Source organism: Lissotriton vulgaris, unplaced genomic scaffold (genome assembly GCF_964263255.1).
Source record: "Lissotriton vulgaris unplaced genomic scaffold, aLisVul1.2 SCAFFOLD_1361, whole genome shotgun sequence".
NCBI classification, from domain to species: Eukaryota; Metazoa; Chordata; class Amphibia; order Caudata; family Salamandridae; genus Lissotriton; species Lissotriton vulgaris.
Window position 1 is genome coordinate 576,650 of NW_028240788.1, and position 20,603 is coordinate 597,252.

Consider the following 20,603-nt stretch of genomic DNA (forward strand, 5'->3'; position numbering starts at 1 on the left):
CAGAGAGAGAAATCTTCCTTCTAATAGGTGAGGTAGTCTGAATCAGCTTACTTTACACTTACACCTTAATCTTGTCTTTATTCCCTAGGCTATTGTATGTCTAATCCCATTTCTTACAGCGGTGTGTTAAAGTTCCTGTTAGTTATAGAGACCCCGCAGATCTGTGTATGTGTATTCTATTGTTATTGTAATAAAGATACCCCAGTTCTTAGTGAACTAGTGTGCATGTGTTGTTCTTATGATAGAGAGCGTTTAAATCAGGTAATAACTCTTGCATACAGTGTGTGTCTATTGTTCTTAAAGCACAGGTAACCTTTCCTTCTAGTCAGGTGTTACAGCCAGAACAGATGCTGCCCCTGATCCGGTAAGTAGCCACTGAATAATTAGGGAGAGAGAGGAGCCCTTGAGCTAGGGAATTATTGACACTAAGTGATTCGGCCATCCCATAATATTATTGTAGTAGCGAACCTTTAGTGAATAGTGAGAGAGACTTCCAGAGAGCTGAAGGTATTCATAGGAAAGTGGTCGTCATTGTGCTGCGGCGTTAGTGAGAGCACTGATTGTGGTCAACGTGTATACCCGCAAGATTGTGGCTTGAGAGAGCACCGGGGGATACGGTGTGTAATGAGATCGCCTCTAGGGAAAGTGGCGTTAGTGAGAGCATCAGGTGGAAGCCTGATGTGTAGGTCCGCCAGATTGTGGACCGGATTGGAAGGAAGAGAGCACTAGGGCTGCAGCCTAGTGTGTAGACACGCCGGATTGCGTGTCGAGTGAGCACTGAGGGTGATCAGTGTGTAATGGTAAATAATCAGAACTGCCCCAGGGTAGATTAGTCTGGACCCATGTGGTCGCGAGACTGAGGTAGGAGTGTGGTGTAGGGCATGGACGTCCTTAGTAATCAGTGAGTATTCCTAGTAATCCCTATAGATTTAGTGGTGTTTCTGATGATATGAGCTTGTATATTGCGAGTTCCCCATCCTCAGGTAGGTACCCAGGTGCCTGGATAGATGGGTCCTGAGGAGGGAGGTGGTTACGTTTTGGCCAGGTTGGTGTTGCTCTTGTGAGCTGGTTCTATCTAGTCTGAGAATCTGGTCATTACAAGCACACTCATGAGATGTACTGCTTTTTATTCCGGTTGGGTGAACCAAGCATAGATAATCCTCCGGGAGTCGAGTCTAGCGCTATATAAGCCTCTAAATAAATAAATAATAAATACATTGTTACCAGGAGCAAGCCAGCATCTTAACTCAGACACACGCTGCTGCAGTGTGGCTCTGCTACAGTACAGGTCTTACTGTTCCCTACTAATTCATAGAGTTGGGCAAAGAGCAACACTTGAGCCTGGCTCAGCTCAAGTTCCCGATGGAACCTTGAGCCTATAATAAACCAAGTTTTTAGGTCTCGGCCTGCGTAGGCTGCGCTTGCGCAGTCTCGCCGGCGAGATCTTATGTCTTAGAGTAAGGGGCTTGAACCCGCCCCTCTTCTCCATTGGCTGGCTTCCTAAACGGAGGCCAGCCATTGGAGGAGAGGGACATCTGTCTGTTTAAGCTTCGTGTTTTTGGGTATTGAGGGGCGTTTTTTTTAGATTCTTTCTCTCCTCTTCCCATTGGCTCGAATTTTACATTCCAGCCAATGGGAAGAGGAGAGAACGAAAAACACAATCCCGAATCGGAAAATGACGTGGCTTTTCGGAGAGACATTTCTGCGGATACAGGCAAGGGAGAACGTCCGAGTCCTCTGCCCCAGCCGGTGAGTGCTCACGCTGGTAATACATTCTGAGGTCCTTGTCCATTGTAGCGTACCAAAGATATTTAAATCGGATTCCGGAGTGAGACTAGGCGGGCAGTTTTGATCACATTTTATGATGTCCGCTTAGGTCAAATCCAATCCTCCGTAGTTCATGCAACCCTCGGGATAACATAAAAGCCATATTTCGACGCCAGGCGAGAGGATTCGTTGGAGAGTCTCTGGCGCTGCAGTCGACATGGACTTGGAAGAAGCGGCGTGTGTTTTTTTTATTTGTAAATGGCGTGCATTTCTATCGCAGAGCGCACACGCAGCCTCAAGGCGCTTGCAGTCTTCCTCGGTGCCTGCTTCACAGGACCAGTCGACTCTGCATCACTCAAGCCTGGGCGGAGCCTCGCTTTAGAAGCTGGCTAGTTACTCCTTTAGTGCGGGTAAGGGAGAAATGTCCCTTGCGGCCACCAGATCCTTAGTCCAGCTGCTCAAGCCCACCGAGGAAGCCAGATCGGCGGGCGAAGGGAGCAGGTGTGTCGCCGACGGGGAACTGCACTCCATTAAACAATGATAATGTTTAAACTACGTGTTGTTCCTCGGCAGCTGCCCCTCTGGCGGAGATATGCACTGAGGGTGCTGTGTTTTCTGATCAGTGAATGCTCCTGTCTCAAGAATCCCTTCCTCAGTGAGGGTTGCGCATGGTTCCGAGATAGGTTATCTATTATTGTGCTTACACGAGGCCGCCTACTGAATATACGGACTTGGTGGGCGGTTAATGTGTTTTTATATGGCGTTATTTTAAGTACTCGCTTCGCTATGGGGGACTGTAGAGACGTTTGTATGCATTTACTTGTCTCTATGAACTACGCTGATTTAATAGTATCCTCAGTTGTTTTTCAGAGCCTCAAAGTGTATGCTGTGGTGGGGCTTGGGTTGTAGACTCGCTGTTCCTTTCCCACGCTTTGCGGCTTACACGCTACAAATCTGTCTGTTGTTGACACTTCACCAATCGAGAACATTCTCGAGCTTGCGGCTCACTTCTCGGGTATAAAGATGTGCACCATCTCTGCTGCCTTCCTTGCGCAAGCCACAGTGATCTTCTCAGGGCCCGTTTGGCACATTGGTGCTTTACACATCTCACACTATCCATTTCTCTTTGGAATACATGCCAGTCTGACGTTTTTATGTCGTCTGTGCCATTACAGGGACAAGCTGCTACCCCCACCTCACAAAGGACCGTCCAGACCGAATAACCAGGCCAGATTCCCTCTGGGCTCCCCTCTGCCAGCATAGGCGTCCACAGAATTTTTTCCTGGCGTGGCATGTTGACGTTATTCACCATGGCAGCCACCTTCTTCCCACCAGCATAGGGAAACTCACAGGAACACTGGAGGGAATCTTAGGAGCAGCATAGGGAATCCCACAGGAGCACAGCCTGCACAGGGGAACTCAGACTATGGAAGCTCACAGGAACACCGGAGAGATTCACAGGAGCAGCAGAAGGAAACTCACTGGAGCACTAGAGGAAATTGTAGGAGCAGCGGGGGGAACTCCCCAGGAGCGCATGGGGACTCACAGACCTAGACTAGGGTAGCTCACAAGAACACTGGAGAATTGTAGGAGAAGCAGATGGAACCTCACAGGAGCGCAGCGAGACTCACAGGAACAGCAGAGGAACACTGGAGGGAATCGTATGATTGAGCAGCCGAGGGAATCCCATAGGAGCGGAGGGGAACTCACAGAAGCAGCACTGTCAGCGTTACATCGGGGGTCCCTTCGTCACATCTGGCATCGTTCTGTCATTGCACTTTCTAACAATATACGTTTTCGGTTGGTCTCTAACATCCCACGGCTGAGTTGGCATGCTGGCTTTAGGGATGGGGAGCGAGAGTGTGGGGGTTGTATACATGCAAGGTGGTGGCTGCTCACACATACTCTGACTATCGCGAGTGGGGATCAAACAAACAACCCTCATGATCCTCTTTGGGGCCAGAGATTGTGCTCGTCAAGCATTGCCCCGTGTTTGTTCAAACACTTTGTCACTGCTTTCTTTCTCCATCTGTGTCCCATTTGTGCCTTGCCCTCTATATTGCTCTGGTTGTTTGTGCTTAGCAGTGCTGCCCGGGGCGCCCCTGTATGCGCTCAGTATCACCGCCCGGTGTGTGTTTCGTTGCACCGCTCTGCCCCGTATGCCATATGTGGTCAGCCAGTATCTGTGTGGCTGTGTGTGTGTGTGTGTGTGTGTGTTTGTGTGTGGCTCTGTGCCCGCTAATACTCTCTACTACTCTCCAATGCTCCCCTATTGCCTTTGTAAATGACAATACCATTTATATATGTTTTAAAAACAAAAAATGAAAAAAATGCAATTTGCTATGCCAATAGCTCTAACTTAAAGCCAAAACCATTGCATTGTAAATGCTTGTTATGTCTTGTGCCTGCTATCCTCCCGCTACCCAGGATGCGACAATCGCTGCCGACCAGGTTCGACCTTCAGCGTCTGCTCAACATCCTGCCATTTTAGGCAAATCACTTCATCTCCCCATGGCTATAAAATTGATTACTATGTGTAATGTAACTGGTTTTCATGTCAACTTCTATAGTACATTGGGTTGCTTTGTGCATTTTCTGCAGTTTTTATATAGTGTGAAGGTAAAAACAAAGCATTAACATAAAAAAGGAAAGTATATGGATACCTATTTGGTGGCTAATTTGTTCACTGTGAAACCAGAAAACCTGGATAAATTGCAGCTTCCCCGCTTAAATTGTGTGCTCTTAGGCACATATTTGATTAAAGCAAGACTCCTTTTTCTTCGCTATTGTGTATGAAAGGACTTTCAAATATGTGAGTTCAGAATAGCAGTTGTACAAACTTTGATTTAATAGACAGTGATGTTGCTCTGTTAAAATCTGAGCCAGTTAATGTTTAAAAACTATCACTTTTATTAAGTACTTCTCAGAACAGTGCTGTAATGTGGCTTTTCAGTGTTGAAGTTTCCTCATGATAAAGAAAGGCACTTTGTTTGAATTTTGACGAGACCTTCTATATTACGTGATATTGTAGGATTTAGATAGCAGATGTTTTCCGTGGTTCGCTCGTGCACGGGTTCTTAGAGCCGCACCAGACGCTTGACTCTGTTCTCCCTGCTAATTTGTTGGCTTGCTCATCTCCAGTAGTTCATCCATTCGACGCATAATGTAATATGCATCAGCGGGCATTCTTATGATTTATAAATTGGAACCTCTGTCTTACAAAACTCCATTGCTCCAAAACTCTCAAAAGTCGGCCATTCTGCACTACTCCAAACCAGGGTCCTATTATGTTTCACAGTTACCAAACCTAAGTGTACAAAGGCCAATTTATATCTGTTGGTGTCACAATTTAGGGGTAAATGCAGAAGTACCTGTTACATATCATCCTTGATCTGCGGCAAACAACCTTTACAACGCGGTTGTTACAACAATCTCGTTCCAACGCGATGCCTTCACATCGCAAGTCATTAGATCGACTTGCTCTAGATGGCACTCCAACCTAAGGAATAGTATAATTTACTTTTCCAACACCTTCCCTACTGTTGCGCTGGCTGGAGTTGGAATAGTATATTATACTATTCCTAAGGTTGGAGCGCCATCTAGAGCAAGGCGATCTAATGACTTGCGTTATAAAGGTATTGCGTTCTAACAATGCAGTCGTAACAACAGTGTTGTAATGGACTGAATTGTAATGGACTGCTATGTAATAGCATGCGTTGTAACATGCTATTTTCTTGATCTGACATTGCTATGTTTTGCAGCATATGCTTCAATTTATCCCAGAAGGACCTAATCTTTTGGCACAGCAGCGTAGTATGCAAGTGACCCCTAGGGAGTTAGAAGTCGATTTTCCCAAATCTCCATAATTGATCTCTTGTGAGATTTTAGGTGTAGATCTTTTAACTGTTTCCGCCTGTATTGTTTAGTGCGTTCTGCGTGGCTCTTCGTTTAGCTTGCTATCATTCCTCAAAGAGCATTCCGAAATTTCACTCCCACGCTCTTCTGAGATTATCGTAAGTTTCAGGAATGTGATGTACCAGGATGCTATAAAGTTTCAATATTTTCTCGATACCCATATCCCCATCAAAAATGACTCTTGAGGTTTAAAATCTGTAAATTAGGGAGGGAAGTATAAGTTTAATTTATTTTTATATTTTTACCTTTGACCTGTTCCGCTCATATCATTCTTATATCTCTATTGCTACTGTTTATTACTATCTATACTTCACTGACTGCATAGAGCGGTTGGTCTAGTTACATGTTGATGTAAATTCAATAAAAGATTTAAACCATAAAATCTGTAAATTTGCCATGCTTCCTTTGTATGGGTGTAAGCATGCCTACGTTGCAGAAATCTGGAAAAACGGATGCATGTGTATGTCACGGTTCATCTGAAGGTCAGTAAAAGAACACTTGGAGCTGCTAGTCATGATGCCGATTTTAGAAATTCCAATATGGTCCCACCCATGGCATCCTTTGAGTGTTGTAATTCCACACAGCAGGGTACTTAGCCATAGAAGAGTTTGTAAGTTGTCAGTGCCACCCAGTGCTCTTCAGAGTGTCCCTCCCCAATACCATTGCAAAAGCAACACATGATGGATGGAATGGTAAAAAATGCAAGCATTCACCCTCAGTCACAACCCTCTGGTTTTAACCCTTCTTTCTATTGCTCACTATGCCACCCCAGTTTGGACCCAGCCATATGCAAATCAGTCTTGACCCTGTTCCTCATGGAAACAGTCCAGCCCGAGCTGCCAAGCCAGGCCCTCCCTAGACCGGAAATGAGCATCCTGGAACCGGTTTCGAGGCATTACCCCTCGTCAGCCAGGCTAGCTTGAATCCAGTGCCTCATTGAGCACGAGCCCCACGTCTGGGAATACCCTTCCCACTTACGGCGACAAATGTAAAAAAAACAAATGATGGACAGAATGCTGAACAATGTATTCCCCCCCAGTCACAAAGATCTGCATAGATTTAAATGCTGATTGTTTCTTTAGATTGCCAAAAACAGGTTGGGATAGTGATAAGGTGTTGGACCAACAAGTGTATTGCAGCTGTTTATCCAGTTGATAACTATGGTGTTACTATTTCTGAGATGGAATGGTTGTAAACGAGTGAAGAGGACAATAATTTTTGCTTGTTAAAAAGTATCTTGAGAATGGGTGGCCACTCCTGGGGAATTAGAAACCTGATTTGCAAAGTTGTGTGCAAGTGTTGAGTGATTTAAGTGTTGAAAATTGAATATTGTTGAGGCATGATTTGTTTGTAGCTCCTCTTGGTCTCCAACATAGGTTAACCAGTTTAGCTCTTCAAGGTCATCCTACTGTTACCGACACAAAAAACCTTTTCAGACACACATTATGGGTGGCCTAGAATGGATTCTGCTGTAGAGAGATTAGTTGATGCATGTGCAGTTTGTGTAAATTCGGATAAACATTGGAAAGTGACCTGTGAGCCCTCTAATATGTCAGAAATACCAAGTAAACCGAGGGACAAAGTTCCCTTTGATTTTTCCTGTCCATATAATATACTGGGGAAAAGTAAGAGGCTTTTTAATCTATTTATTGTAAGTGGATCTATCCTATTTTTGTAGGTTATCCCACCACAGAAGAGATGATCAATTTTCTGGATAAGATTTTCCAAATTAATGGAATGCCTAGAGTTTGATGTCTGACATTGGAGTACAATGTAGTTCTTTTAAAATGTTACATTTTCTAAAATTGTGTGGAATTCCAGCAGAAAATGTACCATTATATAGTCCTAAGTCCAGTGGTTGGGTTTAAAGGGCAATACATTTTTAAAGAAGGGATTCAATAATAAGAATGTTCAAGAATTTTAAAAGAAATGTTATGGAGCTATTGCAATACTCCACATTCGACTATGGTAGTTTCTCTGCATTATTTAATGAGAGGGAGAGAACGTCGTACCTTTGGAACTCCTGAAATTTGCAAGCCTGCCAGATTGAAAACTGGGTTTGATGAGATATTGTAGAAGGTCAGGATTTATCTGTGTTCTAAACGGATTTGTTATAAAATGTATGTGGACAAAGTGAACAGAACAAAACCTACAAATGTTGGAAAAGGAGATTGAATGCTGATATCCAAACCTGGTTTAGTTCATAAAGGCAACTCCAAATTTACGAAACCGGTCCAAGTTATTAAAGTTTCAGGCAGTGCGGGCTGTTGCACAAGAAGGGATGGTGGAATAAGAGTTACATTAGTATTTTGTAACGAGGCCAAGAATAATTATTGTGTGAGCAAAGATAATTTGGTTAGGTTGATGATGAACTTGTTTTTGGTTTTTGTAGCGTCAAGTTCACAACTTTCTGCTGGTTCTTCATTCAAACATTAGCTGTATGATAACAGGAATTCTAAAGTTGTGGTTTCAAGTTTTGTTCAAGATGAAACTTCATTGGTACAGTCACATGTCAATAAATATAATATGGATGCTTGGATGATACAGTGCAATATGTGGTCAAAACCTTTAATGTTGCTGATTCCACAGACGTTTCAAGTGAAACTGGGTTAGAACACCATTCAAGCAGAATGGTGAAGTGTGTATGTGTGTATATATATGGGACATCTTGTATAGTAGTGCGTAACATTAATGGTTATGTAAATTAACTCATCTTTTCATGAGAGGGTTACAGGGATCATCAGATGCTTCCCGGCATTCCTACGTGAAGGCTTCCACTGACACGACCAAGCCCATCGCTGGCGCATCTACTCTGAAACGGGGAGATTGTTCCCCGTCCCATTGTTGGAATATTGCCCGAACATTATTTCCCACTGTTGAAAATTGCCCGATTGATATAGAACACTCTGCTCCGTCACGACTGCGATCCACCATTCCTTACCCTGTACCGGCCGGCATCAACTGCGTGCGTCTTACCCATCGCAGCTATCATGGCTAGGAATAATTAGGCTTTATTCAGTCCTGATGATGATCCCTGTAACCCTCTAATGGGATCGAAACGCCGTCGACAATTACTACACCATATACTGTGTTGTGTATTAATCACTATAACTCTAGTAATGGTGTGAATGTGAATTCTGTTATTGCCATATGCACAGAATATAATAGCTTTTGCCTAAAAACCTCTTTCTACTCTCTATCCACTCTGCTAGCCATGACAATTTGTAAACGTTCAGGTACAGGCTTGTGCCCATCTCCAAGAAATTGTTGAAGGTATTTTTCTAAAAATTGTGTTAAAAATTAAATATTAGACCTCTGCCCGGCTGGGCAAGTCAATATACAATATAGTTTCCATTGTGTCTATATTTATCCCTTGAGTACATTCCCTCCTTGCATAGGACCACTGTTGCTTCCACTCATATGTTCCCCGAGGTCCTGTGCTGACTCGATTGGGTGCCCTTGTTGTGTTTCATATCCAGGGAGAAGATAGCCACACAAGCCTGGAAAAATATCAATGGTGCCAACTTTGATAAAGCTTTGATAGACTCGGTTCCTAATCTTCCCACTAACCTAGAGAAAGCCACAACAGCTTTTGAGGGTTGGACTGACACCGCCTGCTACAGACTGGCACCTTTCAAATGGTGCTCTCCTAGACTTGGACTTCCCTCCGCCCCGTGGTTCTCTCAGAACTTACAGGACCTTAAATCCGAGTGCAAGAGGCTGGAGCGTCTTTGGAGAAAGGGGTACAGTAGACTAATAAAAAAGCCTATAAAAATAGTCTTATAGCCTATAAAAAATTACTTCAGGAAGCAAAAAAAAGCCTATTTCTCCCAACAGATCACCGGAGCAAAATCCTCGGTGAAGGACATTTTTAGAACAGTGACTAATCTCACAACTCCCCCCAAACCCCCTACTCATAGTAGCCCAGAATTCTATGACTCCCTAGCTTCTTTTTTTCTAAACAAAGTTGAAGTCATTTTCTCCTCTTTTTGCAATAAACAGGATGAGGCTAGTGATTGGGCACTCAGGTCTGTTGAAACCAACCGCCCCCCTCGCTCAATTTCACCCCATTGAGGAATAAGGAGGATAATAATCTATTGATGGGTTGCAGATCCGGCTCCCCTAAAGACCTTTGTCTGGCTGTGGTAATGAAAATCTTGTTGATCGTTATCTCTAACACCATAACTTCCTTACTTAACCAGATAATGGGGGCATGGCAATACCCCATTGCTTGGAAAACGGCTTCAATCCTGCCACTTATAAAAAATAAAAAAATTAGATTGCAGTGACCAATAACTATATACCCATCTCCCGCCTCGCCTTACCTGCATAAATTTTGGAGAAGGCCATGAACACACAATTAAGCTTGTTCTTGGAGAATAACATTTTGGACCCTTCTCAATATGGGTTCTGTACGGGTCATAGTACGGAGTCAGCTTTGATTAAAGCTACGGAGGAGGAGCGCGAGGCGGTGGACCAGGGAGATTCAGCCATTCTGATCATGCTGGATCTGTCGGCTGCCTTCGATACTGTCCATCATGATGTTTTGATGGATCGTCTATCAAAGAATGGGGTCCAGGGTGTCTCCTGGGACCTACTGAAATCTTTCTTGGCTGACAGAGTACAAACAGTATATCTTGGTGGAGATGGATCTAAACCCTTCTCCCTCCCCTGTGGGGTTCCACAAGGCTCCTCACTTAGCCCAATGCTCTTTAATATTTATGTGAGACCACTGGCTGCCTTTATAAGATCTTTTGGGCTATTGTTGACCTCTTATGCTGATGACACTCAAATCGTGTTATCTCTGCAGAGAGGCAAAGAAGCGGAAAAGGCCCCAAGCTGCCACGACTGTATGGTAGCAATAACCAGCTGGATGTCTGCCAATTGCCTGAAGTTGAATGCAGGCAAGACAGAGGTGATTATTTTAAGGAACAGTCCCAACCTCTGGTCTCCAGCATGTTGGCCCAGTGAAATGGGCCCCCACCACTACCTGTATGTAAGGTTATATAATTGGGAGTGATTGTGGACAACACCCTCACATTTGGGGATCAGGTTAGTGGCATGGTGTCTACCAGCTGTTTTATTCTGAGAACACTGAAGAAAATGAAACTCCTCCTTACGGATGAAACCTTCAGAACGGATCACTGACAGAATTTCGACCTCATAAATATCGACCTACAGGAATATCGAGTCAACAATATCGAGGGCAAGAATATCGACATCCTATCTACAACATGGTAAGTACAAAAATATCGAAAAAATAATATAGATGTAAAAAATATCGATGTTAAAATATCGATTTTTTTTTTCTTTTAATATATAAATGTAAAATTAAGTATATAACACTAATAAATAAAATCTACATATTTAAAAGTTTCTAATAATGTTTAAAATTAATAAATAATACATATATATTAATAATACATTAATTAAATATATACAGTAAATATATAATATATATGTACTGAACAATAAGTATTAATAATTATTTTACTAATTTATGAATTAATAAAATATATTCTAAATTACTAATACATTTACAAACCTAAAACAATAACATAAATAAAATGTAACTAATATAAAAAACAAAATAAACATTTAATTTTTTTACAATTAATTATATAAAACGTTGGATAGCGTAAGGGTAAAATTACTATTCCCACTCCAGAGAGTGCAACAGTAGGGAAAAGCGTTTGATAGCGTAGGGGTAAAATTACTATTCCCACTCCAGAGAGTGCAACAGTAGGGAAAAGCGTTTGATAGCGTAGGGGTAAAATTACTATTCCCACTCCAGAGAGTGCAACAGTAGGGAAAGCGTTGGATAGCGTAGGAGTAAAAATTACTATTCCCACTCCAGAGAGTGCAACAGTAGGGAAAAGCGTTTGATAGCGTAGGGGTAAAATTACTATTCCCACTCCAGAGAGTGCAACAGTAGGGAAAAGCGTTTGATAGCGTAGGGGTAAAATTACTATTCCCACTCCAGAGAGTGCAACAGTAGGGAAAGCGTTGGATAGCGTAGGAGTAAAGATTACTATTCCCACTCCAGAGAGTGCAACAGTAGGGAAAGCGTTGGATAGCGTAGGGGTAAAAATTACTATTCCCACTCCAGAAAGTGCAACAGTAGGGAAAACGTTGGATAGCGTAGGGGTAAAAATTACTATTCCCACTCCAGAGAGTGCAACAGTAGGGAAAGTGTTGGATAGCGTAGGGGTAAAAATTACTATTCCCACTCCAGAGAGTGCAACAGTAGTGAAAGCGTTGGATAGCGTACGGGTAAAAATGACTATTCCCACTCCAGAGAGTGCAACAGTAGGGAAAGCGTTGTATAGCGTAGGGGTAAAAATTACTATTCCCATTCCAGAGAGTGCAACAGTAGGGAAAGCGTTGGATAGCGTAGGAGTAAAAATTACTATTCCCACTCCAGAGAGTGCAACAGTAGGGAAAGCATTGGATAGCGTAGGGGTAAAAATTACTATTCCCACTCCAGAGAGTGCAACAGTAGGGAAAGCGTTGGATAGCGTAGGGGTAAAAAATACTATTCCAACTCCAGAGAGTGCAACAGTAGGGAAAGTGTTGGATAGTATAAGGGTTAAAATAACATACTTATAAATAAACGATTTTTGTAATTATAAAAAAATAAACTATGAAATAAATATAAACCATATACAATACCCATACATAATTATAAAATACATGCTTAGCAAAATATATTTAACCTAAAATAAATTTAAAATACCATTTAATAATAATTAATTACCAATTAATAATTAATTAACAATTATATTATTAACTATACAATTAGTTTTAAAACATTATTAATTAATTAAATTTACATTACTTCCCACCATATTTCCCTATAAAAACACTACCCACAACATAACACATTTATCCATTTATGAATTAATGAAAAATAATTAGCAAATAATTAAAATTAATTACCAAATATTTAAATTTATTTTATAATTCCTACTAATTATTAAATAATTAACAATAATTAAATTACTTCCCACCCTATTCCCCTATAAACCCACATCCCGCTACAGAACATATATATCAATTAATCAATTTATTTTTTTTTCCAATTAATAATAATTAGCAATTAATTATAATTAATTAATAAATCCATTAATTATTAATCAACATACCATAATTAAATTACTTCCCACCCTATTCCCCTATAAACCCACATCCCGCTACAGAACATATATATCAATTAATCAATTTAATTTTTTTTCCAATTAATAATAATTAGCAATTAATTATAATTAATTAATAAATCCATTAATTATTAATCAACATACCATAATTAAATTACTTCCCACCCTATTCCCCTATAAACCCACAACCCGCTACAGAACATATATATCAATTAATAAATTAATTAAAATTATTTTCCAATTATTTTCAAATAATTACCAATTAATTTTAATTTATTAATAAATCCTACTAATTAATATTCAATTTACCATAATTAAATTACTTCCCACCCTATTCCCCTATAAACCCACAACCCGCTCCGGTACTAAAACCTACAATTTTCTTATAAATTAATTTATTATTATATAAAATTAATACATATATAATAGTAATTATTTTAAATACTTAAGTTAAACATATAACACATACATAATAAAAAACTATAAAATAATACAAATATCGATATTAGTGTCATCGAAATTAGTAACATCGATATATATGCTATCGATATTACTAACTTCGATATTACTTACCTTAGGGTCGATATGCTGTCCTACGATATTCTTCACTTCGATATTATGCTCCTTCGATATTTCAGACTCGATATTATGGTAGGTTGATATTTCCAACTCGATATTTTGACTGTGTACCCTTCAGAACAGTTGTCTCAGCCCTCATTCTGTCCCACCTGGATTATTGTAACAGCTTGTATATGACTATCAATAATAAACATCTTAACAGATTACAGATGGTACAGAATGTGGCAGCCAGGCTGCTTACAGGCACCCCGTGATTTGTGTCTGTCAGAAAGGGACTACGCCACCTTCACTGATTCCCAATTAAACAAGCCCAATTCAAGGCTCTCTGCATGGTTTTCAAGGCCTTAAGGGAGACTGGCCCCGAAGATCTAACAAAACGCATCCAATGGTATGTCCCCGGAAGAACATTGTGCTCAATGGACGCAAAGAGAGAGGCCGTTCAGAGGGCCAAAAAGGCAAACTGGGGCGGTAAGAGCTTTGTCCTCAGAGCCACCACGGCCTGGAATGACCTTCCGTTTTATCTAAGGTCTGCTATGGAATTCCTATCATTCAGGAAAGGTTTGAAGACATGGTTGTTTCCTGCTCAGCCTTAGTTCTGTTGCAGGGATGGATGCTTTCAGGTAGACACTGCTCAGAGCCAGGACACCCTTGGGTAACCGCGCGCTTTGCAAACTTATATAACCTAACGTAATCTCACACAGCTCCCAAATGCTACCTGCCCATTTCTTCCTGCATTAGATGCGAACATGCATAGATTTTAGTACTTTTTTGTATTTATGTATAGATCTATCATTCTTTTGCATAACATACTTAGAAATTGTTGTTGTGACACTCGATTCTATGTTGTTGTGTACTGTTCCTGCTCTGTTATAAAACATTACTGTTTAAATGTTATGCTGCTAAGTAAAATACATAGACCTGCTATGTAGATTTGAACACAAATGCAAAACATAGAGGATCATATGGTGCTCAAATCGGACCCTTACATCAGTATGATCAAATAATCTGACATCCATGTGTATGATTAAAAAATAAACCAGGCTTTGACTTGTTAAAATTCCATTAAAGATCCAGAAATTATGTATTTGGCAACTGATTGCATCTCCCAAACGTACCTCGTTCTAGCAGAGCCAACAATGTGGTCTTCAAGTTGTGCCTGAACTGAATGTTAGACTTTCACTCAGATGTTGCTGAATTGGAGTGTGATGCCGAAGGTTGGACAGTGCTCTCAGCCCCACATGTTGACAGAGCATGGCATAGCTAGCCTTCCACACAGTCTTAGGCCACTCTGAATTTGGGAGGGCTAGAACGGCCTCTAATTGTCCATGCCTGCTCCTGTTATCTTTGGGCATGACACCAGGGAGCACAATCAAAAGAAATACGGCCTTGTACCAGATCCCCCTTCCAATTAAAGTCAAACTATTTCTTCCAGAAAGCAACTACAGAACCGCTGTTCAAGACCTCTTATTCTTGCAGCTGGGTAGTGGTAATGCCCTACGAACTCCATGACCACCTCAATTATACACTGGCATCCCTTAAGAGCATTCTATATACTACTACAGCTTGTCTCGTCCAGACCCTAAAGAAATGTGGTCCCATCACTCCCATCATGTTGGAACTCCACTGGCTCCCCTTGCTGGCTTGCACCATGTTCAAAACCAGTTGCATCATTTATAAAGCCATCGTTACTAGCATCCCAGCTTATCTTCTATACAAGCGCACCATCAGCAACATAAGACCAAGAAGTGTTTAAAAAACTTAAGACCCCAGGCCTTTTCTGTCCACAGACTCCGGTTTCTGGAACAAAATCCCTGAATCCGTCAGGACCACCACAATGCTGCTCCTAGTTCGGAAAAACATTGAAGATTCACCTCTTTAAGGAACATTGCATTGCAATGCATTAACTATCCACAACCTCCCTTCTTCCCCAGTTAGTCACCGACTTAACCCCTTGCATGCTGGTGACGGCTCCCGTCCGTCATGGCACACAGTGCTCGTGTGCTGATGACGGCCGGGAGCCGTCACGACCACGCCCGCGATCGGAATCTGCCGCACAGGAGCGGAATTCCGACCGCAGGCAAGGTGCTAATGCAACCATGTATAGGACTCTTGCTGCTTTTTGGCTAGGTTTGCAATATAGAAATACCATATCCATTCATAAATACATACATATAAACACTGGTGGACCAACACCAGAATCCATCAGGACTGCAATTCTGACCCTTACCCCAAGACATGCCTTGGAGACAAAGAAACATTTTGGAGGGGCTATAGTACTTCCAACCAGACCCACCATTGCCCTAGGCATCTTCAGGGCATGGGTGGTGACGCTGCAGTTCAGAAGCACCCCATAGATACTTTGTTGCCAGGCATATGAAATCCTTATTATGTAAAGATAAACTTCATTTATACACATGTTTATGGCAATGGCAGGTTAAGGTGTTCAGAGTGGTTAATTTGCCATGTTTGGGAGGCTAAGACTTTCTTGTGGTCCTGTTCTCTGGGTCTCATACTTTTTTGTCAGCCTGCCCCAAGCTCCCTCGTCACTGTCACCCAAAGGGGATAGATAGTGTACCCAAGACCTGTATTGCTCCCACTCTGTGCTCACTGTTCCTAGATGCGACATTGCTTCACCTGCTTGTCAGTCCACAGAGACGAGTAATAGTGTTTTAGTCTCAAATGAGTACAGGTTTGTCATCTTTGCATCGTACTCTGCAGCCAACCTCACTGTTGGTAAATACATTCCTGTGCCGCCTGTCCCCATGAATCAGGGAATCCATTCAAAATTCTAGTGAGTGGGAGCTTAGGGAAAATTCCCAGGAGGTGTACTTCCAGTGTAGTGAGAAAAGATTGGGTTTGAGTAGAGGACAGGAAGAATTGGTGCTCTAGCATGTGTGATTATAGGTTAGTTTCGTATTTACAAGTATAGCGGTGCAAACAGGTCAGGGGAACAAACCCAGACAAAACAGCCCCTGTATGGACAAGGGAACAAGTCCCATACCCCAACAATATGAATATAGGTCCTGTGCACACGTTTCAGAGTGATTGGTTCTTATGTTAGAACCAAACAGTTAGGTACAGTTCATCGGAAGAGCGTAATAAAAAGTTGAGATCCAGCGATGCATGAAGAGTGATTTATAGTTCAGTCTTGATCAGTACATGTGAAAGTAAAACAAGCCGACACTTGTTTCGTCACATCGTGTGAAGGATGTGACTCTTCAGGGTTTAAGTTCTCTATGTTGAGATGAAGGAACGCAGGTCCGGCGGAAATAAAGAACCGGCTGCGACGTGTGGTTGACGAGGATCAAAAACCGTGGAAAATGTGATTCCCGTTGGGCGGTTGTGCCGATAGGGAAAGCCTAAGGACGGGTGCGTCCAGAGTAAGCGACCCAAGTGGTGTCGGATCTTTCGAGTGGTGTGTTGATCGCGTTGCGGATGGGCAGCCGCAATGGACATGCCAGTACGAGTACTTTACCATACTCGTTTTCCCCTCATAAGATCCAACACCCGGATTTCAAGAGACCTGCAACCTCCACACGATTTGCTCCAGATATGACGCTTACTTTGGATGCCACCGTCCTTCGGTTTCCCCTATCGGCAGAACCGCCCAATGGGAATCACATTTTCCATGGTTTTTGATCCTGGTCAACCACAAGCCCTGAAGGGATGTACCATGTTACAACGCATACTATTACAACTACCTACTGTTACAACGCGACCATTACAACGCATACCATTACAACGCATAGCGCTTTGAGGTGCTGGATAGTGGTAAGTATAATTTACTATTCTAACTCCAGTCCCCGTGGACCCTAGGGAAGGTGTTGGATAGTAAATTATACTTATTCCCTATCCCAGAGCGCCCCCCAGCGCAATGCGTTGTAATGGTATGCGTTGTAAAAGTCGCGTTGTAACGGTAGTGCATTGTAACAAATGCGTTGTAACAGGTGTATACCGCCCTGAAGTCACATCCTTTACAAGATGTGACGAAACACGTGTTGGCTTGTTTTACTTTCACATGTACTGATCAAGACTGAACTAGAAATCACTCTTCATACATCGCTGGATCTCGACTTTTTATTACGCTCTTCCGATGAACTGTACCTAACTGTTTTGGTTCTAACATAAGAACCTGTCACTCTGAAACGTGTGCGCGGGACCTACATTCATAGTGTACTTCCAGTGTGTCTGTACCTACCCTTTAATAGAATCCTTTGAAGTCTGTTACACATGTGCATCTCCAGCAAAGACAGTGGCAGGATGCTTCTGTTATATAACCAGTCTCTTTACAATGCCAGCCACCTTCACGTTGTGCCACATTCTTCACTGATTCTGTGTGGAGAAATAGCCGTTAACCCCGGTAAGTCCTACCTGGCAGAAAACCCTGCTTGTGCCATGCATAGTGGTCATATTAACAGCAATGAGGCTCTGTGCTTCCTGGTTGGAATAAATAGTTTTAGGATAATCACAAATAGAGTATACATAGCTCACCCCGTATTGTGGACACTTCTAGCCTGTTGTCTGTATCATGCATTTATTCAAACTCAGTATGCAAGCCCATCTTTAAACCACAACCATTTTATAAAATGATCTGCTGTGCCCCTACAGATTACATGATGTGAACCTGGGGAGATTGGTACATGGAGTACCCCAGGAAGGCTTTATTTCTCCAACCGCCATGGCAGTGAGCTCTTTACTTGAAAAACTAGGTAAGATCTGCTTTCCATCTATTTAATCCAGTTGTATTTTCTGAATAATCAGTCTTCAGGGTTTACACACTTGTTCAAAAATCACTGTTGACTCTGGTCAGCTTCTGTCCTAACTGCTCACTATGAAATAGAAATGAAATCTTAACACTGGAAAAAAACATCTGTAGGAATGGATGCATGTTTGTGTAGTTCTTTTTACATCCAGTGCAGAAACAGGGTCTTAACTCTGGGACTTGTTGCTACTTGTGTTCCTCCCCATCACTTCTCTGCCCCACACTCTGATACCCAAATGAGGTTGCAGTGGAGTGTTTGAAGGGGTTTTGAATGTGTTCTGACCGAATGGGTTGGATACTATCTCCGTTCGAGGGGCAAAGATCCAAAGACAGTCTTCCCTCCTAAAATGTATCCGTGTCTGAAGCAGGTGGGATGTACCTATCAAACTAGCACAGAGTATTACAGTCCCAAATCCCCCCCTCCCCCCCCCCCATCACCCTTCATGACGCCTAGGGGTTCGGGGCATTCCCTCCCCTGCCCCCATATATTTTTATACATGTTCCGGACTAGGGACTAAGGCACAGATTCCTGTAGTGGCTGGCAGTATTTTTTTTTGTCTCATGTTGCTGGCAGCCAATCAGAGTGCTCACTTCCGGCAGGAGCAAGATCGCCCAAGGGAAATAAAGCTTAATGTGCCACTCAGAACCCTCTATTTTCAAATATACTCTCACACGAGAGACTCGTGGACCCAACCATTCAGATATAAAATTAATTTTCACCTTAATTTCTCAAACTACTGGACGGATTTACACCAAATCACAAAAAGCACGATCTGTGGACCAATATCTTACTTTCTGCCAAATTTGGTATAATTCCATTCAGCACTTTTTGCTGTAGCCAGTCTTAAAGAAGTGTATGTGGGGATCTTGTGTTTTGGGACCCCCTTTTTTCTCAGCCCCACTTGACGGATTGCCCCGAAACGTTCCATGCATAAATTAGTAAAAAAGTAGCACTGTTTTGAAAGGTTACGTGGAGATTCGGCAAACGGTGCTGAAGTTATCAGAAACACAAACTCTTTTCCTATGAAACAGCTGACCTAAACCTAACTAGAACACATATATATATATATATAGGTCCACAAAGGAGTAAGACCAGTGCCTGGTAGACCAATAGTATCAGCCATCCATAGCTTGTTTGAGAATACGTCAAAATACATTGATCATTATTTGCAAGACTTTGTGACCACCTTACCAGCATACATTAAAGACAGCACAGACTTTTTGAGAAATTTGGAACAATGTAAATGGTCTGCAGATTTTCTACTGATTACCATGGACATTGCCAGCCTTTATACCAGTATATCCCATCAAGACGGTTTGAAGGCTTTAAGTTACTTTCTTGGCAAGAGACCAGTAGAATTACACAAACATAACGCAATGCTGTTAACCATGGTTGAAATATGCCTCAATAATAATGTTTTTCTGTTTGACGATAAAATGTTCAGGCAGTTAAGAGGAGTCGCTATGGGGGGCATGCTTCTCTCCGACCTACGCGGGGCTCCACGTGGGTTGGTGGGAGGAGCATGTCCTGAAGACACAATATTCGACCATTTGGCAGGAAAATATTATCAAGTACATGCGATACATTGATGATATTTTCATCATTTGGCGAGGGAGCAAGGAAGAAGCAGAAAGTTTTGTCAATGCCATTAACATCAATGATTCCAACCTTATTTTCAGTGCAGATATTAGTGAGACCAACATTAGCATACTATTAGATCTATCCCTTATGGGGAGTTCCTCAGAATACACAGGACGTGTAGTTCATTAGAGCAAAGGAACCTCCACCAATTGGAAGCTATGAAAAGGATGGAAGCTAGGGGTTACAAATCCAGTGCCCTTAGATTAGCAATGAACAATGCTAATAAATTGGATAGATCCAAACTTCTGCAGGCCCCCACTAACGCCATATCTACAGTTGACAACCTAGAAGGCAATAGCAATGCTATTAGATTGATTACCGGCTTTAGCCGACAGGCCAGCCAAATTTCCAAATTGGTCAGGAAACAGTGGTCAGTTATACTTACTGACCCCATTTTGAAAGAGATAATGCCCAACAAACCAGAAGTAACCTACAGGCGAGCTTATAGCATGAGAAATGCTTTAGTGTCCAGTTCCCCTGAAACAGCTAACAAGGCAGATTGGTTGTCACCACGGAAGGGTTTCTTCCGTTGCATATCGTGTAGGGCGTGCAAATTTGGCACCAACACCAAATCGTACACGACGCCATTTGACGATAAACCAATCCACATAAGAGCCCATTACAATTGTAAAACCGAGTTAGCAGTATATGTTCTCACGTGCTTGTGCAATTTGAGGTACGTTGGTAGCACGAAATTGCCAGTGCACCAACGTATTCTACAGCACCTGAGAGCTATAGTGAACTGTGACAAAAGTTACCCAGTAGCTCGCCATTTCGACCA

General features: G+C 42.1%; 1 protein-coding gene across 1 annotated transcript in view; it reads left to right on the forward strand.

The window, feature by feature from the left end:
- LOC147672873 (monofunctional C1-tetrahydrofolate synthase, mitochondrial-like) overlaps positions 1-20,603 on the forward strand; it is a gene marked incomplete at its 3' end in the record, with an annotated part of 195,553 nt that overhangs the window by 160,403 nt on the left and 14,547 nt on the right. The window contains exon 6 of the mRNA XM_086947959.1: positions 18,027-18,127. Within this exon, the coding sequence (XP_086804085.1) occupies positions 18,027-18,127 (101 nt within the window). The remainder of the gene's footprint in view (positions 1-18,026; positions 18,128-20,603) is intronic.